The 8,516-nt window shown below is 39.3% G+C and overlaps 1 protein-coding gene across 1 annotated transcript; it reads left to right on the forward strand.

Moving 5' to 3' along the window:
- Window positions 7,623–8,042, forward strand: LOC109224680 (RNA-directed DNA polymerase homolog; the record flags this gene model as incomplete). The annotated part of the gene is made up of 1 exon (XM_019389212.1): window positions 7,623–8,042. A coding segment is annotated over exon 1 (420 nt), but the record flags the coding sequence as incomplete, so codon positions are not given.

Raw genomic sequence — 8,516 nt, forward strand, 5'->3', positions numbered from 1 at the left:
TTTTCGTGCTAATAAAGAGAGTCGAATTCGTAAATTTAAAGATCGATGTGCATATGCTGAACTTCCATATAAGAAAGTTTCAAAGGTTGTTGTACTAGGTGAAATTCTACTTATGAAATGTTAGAAGTTGCTTCTGTCTACTGATTGTCCATACAAATGGTATTTAATGCACATACTACTAATGCTGCTGATCAAATTGTCGAGTTTGATTGGGATAAAATCCATGAGCTTACTGAATTTTTAGAGAAATTTTGTTATGCTATAAAGTAATTTTTTGGTGTATATTATCCTAATGTTACACAAATTATAGTATGTTTGTGAAATTTCGGTTGTATTTACTAAGCATAAAAAATGATGATTATACACCGGCCATTAAAGAAATGGTTTCGAAATTTCAAAAAATATTTTTTTCCTATTCCCCTAGTGTATTTAATTACTAATATACCTAACCCATCTTTAAAATTAAAGTGCAAAGGGACTTGTTCGTAAAATTTATGAGAATTTAGAAATTTCAGAAACTGAAAATCCAACTGCTCGAGATAAAGAGGGCGTGGAGACATTTTTAACTCTTTCAAGAATGACTCGAGATGAGCTTCAAAGAGCGCTTTTAGCGTGCCAAGATTTCAAATCGGAGACCATAGACATTCATTAGCAGAGGACAACCTAGAGATTTCTGTCTTATTTAGAGATTGGATTTATGCAGAAGAAGAAATCTTGGTTTACAAAAATTAACCATCAAAGAAGAAGATGAAGAATACAATGGGATACTTTGCACGGAAGCAATGACGACATAGAACTCATGGAACATCAAGCGACATTGCCAATTTCTAGATCTAAAATTGGGGTATATCAGAGATATGGGACCGTGTTCGAGAATAATAAATATCAAGTATATGTTCAATGATTGTCAATAAATGTAGTAAGAGAAGCATGCAATAAAGATAGATAATGACAATAAATGTGATAAGAAAGAATTTGTCACCCAATTGTTAGGCGACTTGGATGATTTCTTTCCTGACAACAACGTGGGGTGATAGAAAATGGAGATAGACAAGGAATTGTTGGATCTTGTGAATGAACAACGTATATTGAACAAAGTAATCAGTAAAGAAGACAAGTTTTTGTATATTCTTTATAGTCAACCCTTTACAATGCGCTCTTATTGAAAAGTGAAGATCCCCTTTTTGTTCTTTGTCTCTTCCTATTTATAGGGGATCTTACTGAAAAACCCTAAAAAAGTACAACTGAAGGAATATTCGATGGAATATTCCTTCGTTCTATTCTAACTTATCCTACCGTTATTTTCATACACCCTTTGCTCGACCTCGGCACTAATCTTTCTTAAGGCGACTCCTCGCCCTCATGCCATGGTCGGCTTAATTCTCGACCACGTCCATTTGCAGCTATTAAGTCTAATCCAAATTTTGACCAATACACTGTTGTTGCTACTGTATTAAAACATAAAATGAGAAAACTGTTAGAAGAATAAGAGAAACTGGAAAAACAGTAAAGATTAAGAAATATTCTGAGTCCACAATTTTCTTGTGCGTCCTTAAGAAATTTTAACCCCCTCACACGTTGCCAAGGTAATGGATTAAATCCTCCCAGGATAAAACGGAATAAACCTTCCTGTAACAGTGGCAATACAAACTGCAGGATACCAACGAACTTAAAGAACGAAACAAAATCACACTTACGAATTTGAGAGAGAGAGACTGCGAATTAGAATGCAGTATTTTCAGAAAGAAGGAAGTTCTGTAATGTTTTTGGTGTGTTAAAAACGAAGCCATGCCTCAGAATTTATAGGCAATTATTGGAAGAGGTGTGATGTTTGTTCTGGAAAAGGTGCCTTTTCAGAAGTTTACGCGGCCTGCCGCGGTTACGCCAGGACCGCGGCCAGAGTGGCCCTCTGAATCTGCAGCAGGGTTATGGCGCGGTCCTACCGCGGTTACGCCAGGACCGCGGCCAGACTATCCTTCTGAATCTTCAGCAGTGATCTGGCATTTAATTAATTATTAAATAATTAATTAAATAAATTTTGTCCAAAAATAATCTTATCGATTGATCATTTGACAAATCCAAATCCAAAGCCAAAGCCAAAGCCAAAGCCGAGCGAGCGAGCGACGACGGCGCGAGGGTTCATTCTCTTCAACTCCTTTTAAGAGCTTTAAGAAGTGATTCTATATATAAGCACACAAATGTAGTTGTCCCTCACCAATGAGGGACAAAGTGCAAGTCAAAAGCTCACTTCATTCAAATTTTCATTTCCCTCCATTTTATTTCCCACCATTTCCAATTCACACTCTTATACTTTAAAGCCCAATGCTTAATATCTTTGAAGCTCAATGCCTTTAAAGTCCAACAATCCCCCACATGAATGGGAATGGCTGTAACAAGAATGATCATAGATGAAAGCTATGTGATTTGCAAGTAAGGATTAATCGCATCTGGATAAGTAGCTTTCCCTTTGAACTTTCCGTAGTAAACATATGTCGGATATACTCGGTCAATCGGTAGATTTGATATCTTTGAACCGTCGAACTTTAGTGTATACCTAGACAACCATATGTCACACAACCAATCCTTAACCGTCTTTTGGTTCTCATTGTTGTGTTCGTTTCAGCCATGAACACCGCCTGGTTTCATAAGTGCGTAGAGAATTGGCCTTACAGAATTCTCATTGAAGCGGCTTCCACTTCACACTTACATAGGTGATTCCTAAACGTGTAATCCTTTAGATTGACACTATTTGATAAATACCACATCAAACTTAGGTAATCATTAAAGAAAGTGTAAGGTTCTATCCTTGTTACTGAACATTGTCTTCATCACGAGAAGGGACCAAAGATTTTACTTAATGTTGAACCGGTCAATCACAACTTTATTTGATCTCCTTGAACCTAGATCTCGGAACATCCAAAATTCTAGGTAGAGTTACCGCCATGTTGACTTGTCCTCGGCCATAGTCCCATTCCCTTAGACGATTTCTCAACTCCCTCTCTAGTTAAGCCTTTTGTAAGCGGATCCGCCACATTATCCTTTGATCTTACATAATCAATAGTGATAATTCCACTAGAAAGTAGTTGTCTAACGGTGTTATGTCTTCGTCGTATATGACGAGACTTTCCGTTATACATAACGCTCCCTGCCCGTCCTATTGCAGCCTCACTATCGCAATGTATGCAAATAGGAGCCAAAGGTTTTGGCCAGAACGCAATGTCTTCTAAAAAATTTCGAAGCCATTCAGCTTCTTCATCGGCTTTATCTAAAGCTATAAACTCTGATTCCATTGTAGAGCGAGCGATGCACGTTTGTTTGGAAGACATCCAAGATACTGCTCCTCCACCAACAGTAAAAATATATCCACTTGTGGACTTTATTTCTGTTGAGCCGGTTATCCAATTTGAATCACTATATCCTTCGATAACCGCAGGATATTTATTATAGTGCAAAGCGTAGTCTTGGGTATATTCTAAATATCCCAGAACTCGTTTCATTGCCACCCAGTGATGTTTGTTTGGATTACTTGTGAATCGACTAAGTTTACTTATTGCACAAGCTATATCAGGTTGTGTACAGTTCATGATATACATTAAGCTTCCCAACACACGAGCATACTCCAATTGAGACGTACTTTCACCTTTATTCTTTATAAGATGATGATTTAAGTCAATTGGAGTTCTTGCACTTCTAAATTCCAAGTGTTTGAATTTTTCAAGTACCATTTTCACGTAATGTGATTGAGAGAAAGCTAGACCCTGAGGAGTCCTCTGGATTTTAATTCCTAGAATTACATCGGCAACTCCTAAGTCTTTCATATCAAACTTACTAGCAAGAATACACTTAGTAGCTTGAATGTCAGCAATATCTTTGCTCATTATTAGCATATCATCAACATATAAGCAAACAATGACTATATGATTTGGAACGTTCTTAATGTAAACACATTTATCACATTCATTAATCTTAAAGCCATTTGACAACATTGTTTGGTCAAATTTCGCATGCCATTGCTTGGGTGCTTGTTTTAGTCCATAAAGAGACTTAAAGAGTCGACACACCTTCTTCTCTTTTCCCGGAACCACAAACCCTTCAGGTTGGTCCATGTAAATTTCTTCCTCTAAATCACCATTTAAAAAGGCTGTTTTTATATCCATTTGATGGATTTGAAGATCATACAGGCGGCTAAGGCTATTAGCATCCGAATGGATGTAATTCTTGTTACCGGCGAGTATGTGTCAAAATAGTCAAGACCTTCTTGCTGTCTAAATCCTTTGACAACAAGTCTTGCCTTGTATTTGTCAATAGTACCATCGTCTTTCATTTTCTTCTTGAAAATCCATTTAGAACCCAATGTTTTGTTACCTGGAGGAAGATCAACCAATTCCCATGTATGGTTGCTTAATATGGATTCTATTTCACTATTGACAGCTTCTTTCCAATATTGTGCTTCTGAGGAAGACATTGCTTCCTTGAAGGTACGAGGCTCATTTTCTAGCAGGAAAGTCAGAAAATCTGGACCGAATGAAGTAGATGTCCGTTGACGTTTACTTCTTCTCGGATTTTCCTCATTAGGCATACCATCTGTTATTTCCTCCCGAGGTCGTTTTGACCTTTGGTAGGTCACTTCACTTTCCTTTTTATACGGATAAATAGTTTCAAAGAATTCAACATTATCTGATTCTATTATCGTATTAACGTGAATCTCAGGATTTTCTGACTTATGAACCAGAAAACGATATGCCTTGCTATTGGTTACATATCCAATAAATACACAATCAACCGTTTTTGTACCTATCTTAACCTTTTTAGGTTTAGGAACTTGTACCTTAGCTAAACACCCCCACACTTGTAAGTATTTCAAGATGGGCTTCCTTCCTTTCCATTTTTCATAGGGAATGGATTGTGTTTTACTATGAGGTACACGGTTGAGTATTCGGTTAGCTGTAAGTATAGCTTCCCCCCACAAGTTCTGTGGTAAACCAGAACTTATCAATAACGCATTCATCATCTCTTTCAACGTTCGATTCTTTCTCTCCGCAATTCCATTAGATTGTGGAGAGTAAGGGGCAGTTGTTTGGTGAATAATGCCATTTTCCAAACATACTTTTTCAAAAGGAGATTCATATTCTCCACCCCTATCACTTCTTATCATTTTGATCTTTTTGTTTAGTTGTGTTTGAACTTCACTCTTGTATTGCTTGAAAGCATCAATTGCCTCATCTTTACTATTAAGTAAATAAACATAGCAATATCTTGTGCTATCGTCAATAAAAGTAATAAAATACTTTTTTCCACCGCGAGATGGTGTTGACTTCATGTCACAAATATCTGTGTGAATTAAGTATAAAGGACTTGAATTCCTTTCAGCGGACCTATAAGGATGCTTAGCATACTTTGATTCCACACATATTTGACATTTGGAATTAATGCAATCAAATTTTGGCAATACTTCTAAATTTATCATTTTTCGCAATGTTTTGAAGTTGACGTGACCTAGGCGTGAATGCCATAAAGTGTTTGACTCAAGTAAGTAAGAAGAAGCATTAGCTTTATTGATAGGAACTACTATTAAATTTAGCTTAAAAAGTCCCTCATTCAGGTAACCTTTTCCTATATACATATCATTCTTACTTAGTACAACACTATTAGAAACAAAAGTACATTTGAATCCATTCTTGACAAGAAGTGAGGTAGACACAAGATTCTTGCGAATTTCTGGAACATGGAGAACTTGGTTTAGAGTCACTATTTTTCCCAACGTCATCTTCAACGCAATCTTGCCAAATCCTTCAATTTGGCTGTAGACGAATTTCCCATGAAAATTGTCTCGTCGGGTCTCACGGGGGCAAGAAGAAAATAACTCCTTGTTAGCACAAACATGGCGGGTGGCTCCAGAATCTATCCACCATTCTTTAGGATTTCCTACCAAGTTGCATTCAGACAACATGGCACACAAGTCCTCCATGTCTTCAACATTTTCAACCATGTTTGCTTGATTCTTCTTCTTCTTATCATTCTTTGGTGCACGACAATCCACGGCCTTATGCCCAGATTTTCCACAGTTGTGGCAATTACCCTTGAACTTTTTCTTGCTTGGGTAATTCTTTGGTCCAGAAGCCTTTTTTCTCTTCTTATTTTGTGGCGCCTCCTCAACAATGTTAGCCCTTATTATTGTCGAGTTGCCACGTGACTTCTTTTCAGTATTTTTGTTGTCTTCTTCTATCCTCAAACGAACAATCAAGTCTTCAAGCGTCATTTCCTTACGCTTGTGTTTCAGATAGTTCTTAAAGTCCTTCCACAGCGGAGGTAACTTCTCGATGAAAGCAGCGACTTGAAAAGCCTCATTTATGACCATGCCTTCAATAATAAATTCATAATTAATAACAAGATAAATCTTATTAATCAAATTATTGATTCGGGTCATACCTTCAGCAAGGAGGTCATGCACAATGACTTATAATTCTTGGACTTGATTTATGACCGACCTAGTGTCAATCATCTTGAAATCCAAAAACCTTGCAGCCACGAACTTCTTAAGTCCGGCATCCTCAGTCTTGTACTTATTCTCAAGCGCATTCCATAACGGTTTTGCAGTTTCCATGACACTAAAGACATTGTACAAGCTATCTTCTAAACAACTCAAAATGTAGTGTTTGCACAAGAAATCAGAATGTTTCCATGCTTCAGTTACAACAAATTGTTCGTCATTCGGAATGCCTTCAGCCAGGACCGGAGGATCCTCCTTGATGAATTGCTGCACACTCAACGTAGTAAGATAGAAGAGCATCTTCATTTGCCAATGTTTGAAGTCAATACCGGAAAACTTTCCGGATTTTTCTGCTGGTGCCATAGCATGAGCAGGAGTTGAACGGCTTGACGAGGCAGCAACACTCGTAACAGTAGCACCCGTTCCCTCAACATTTCCATTAGTTTGGTTTTCATTCGTCATTTTTTCTGTAGAGTTAGAAACAAGACAGAAATTTGTTCAATCAGTGAAGTTTTGAGCTCCTTGAACCTAGATCTCGGAACATCCAAAATTCTAGGTAGAGTTACCGCCATGTTGACTTGTCTTGGCGGTTTTGAGACCCGTGTTGATTTACTGCTTTTAGATATGGTGGGTTCGACGTTATATTGGGGATGGATTGGTTGTCCCCGTATCATGCCATCTTAGATTGTCACGCCAAGACCGTGACCTTGGCTTTGCCAGAATTGCCCCGACTAGAGTGGAGAGGGACTTCAGGTCATGCCACTCGCAGTGTTATTACATGTGTCAAGGCTCGACGCATGGTCGAGAAGGGTGTTTAGCTTATCTGGCGTATGTTCGCGACTCCAGCGCAGAAGTTCCTTCTATTGACTCCGTTCCTATTGTTCGAGAGTTCCCTGAGGTTTTCCCCTCAGACCTGCCGGGCATGCCGCCCGACAGGGATATTGATTTCTGTATTGATTTGGATCTGGGCACGCAGCCCATTTCTATTCCACCGTATCGCATGGCCCCGCCAGAGTTGAAGGAGTTAAAGGACCAGTTGCAGGAATTACTAGAGAAGGGTTTTATCAGGCCTAGTGTTTCTCCTTGGGCTGCGCCGATGTTATTTGTGAAGAAGAAGGATGGTTCGATGCGGATGTGTATTGATTACCGACAGTTGAACAAGGTGACGATAAAAAACAAGTATCCATTGCCAAGAATTGATGATTTGTTTGACCAGCTTCAGGGAGCAAAGGTGTCTTCAAAGATAGACTTGAGATCTGGCTATCATCAGCTGAAGATTAGGGCGTCTGATGTCCCTAAGACGGCATTCCGCACTCGGTATGGGCACTATGAGTTTTTAGTCATGTCATTTGGTTTGACCAATGCCCCAGCAGCGTTTATGGAGTTGATGAACCGAGTGTTCAGGCCATATCTAGACTTATTCGTGATAGTCTTCATTGATGACATCTTGGTGTACTCTCGCAGCCAAGAAGAGCACGAGCAGCACCTCAGAGTGGTTCTTCAGACTCTGAAAGATAGTCAATTATATGCTAAGTTTTCGAAGTGCGAGTTCTGGTTGAGTTTGGTTGCATTTCTGGGTCACATTGTATCAGCAGAGGGTATTCAGGTGGACCCGAAGAAGATTGAGGCAGTCAAGAATTGGCCTCGACCAGCTTCAGCGATCGAGATTCAGAGTTTCTTGGGGTTAGCAGGTTATTACCGTCGGTTCGTGGAGGGATTTTCGTCTATTGCAACCCCGATAACCAGGTTGACCCAGAAGGGTGCCCAGTTCAGATGGTCAGATGAGTGTGAGGCGAGCTTTCAGAAGCTCAAGACAGCTCTGACTACGGCACCGGTATTGGTTTTGCCCACGGGTTCAGGGCCTTACACAGTCTATTGTGATGCTTCCCGTGTTGGGCTTGGTGCAGTATTGATGCAGGATGGCAAAGTCATTGCCTATGCTTCGAGACAGTTGAAGATCCACGAGAAAAACTATCCGGTTCATGATCTAGAGTTGGCAGCTATTGTTCATGCTTTGAAGATTTGG

The sequence above is a fragment of the Nicotiana attenuata genome, chromosome 3 (genome assembly GCF_001879085.1).
Source record: "Nicotiana attenuata strain UT chromosome 3, NIATTr2, whole genome shotgun sequence".
Lineage (NCBI taxonomy): Eukaryota > Viridiplantae > Streptophyta > Magnoliopsida > Solanales > Solanaceae > Nicotiana > Nicotiana attenuata.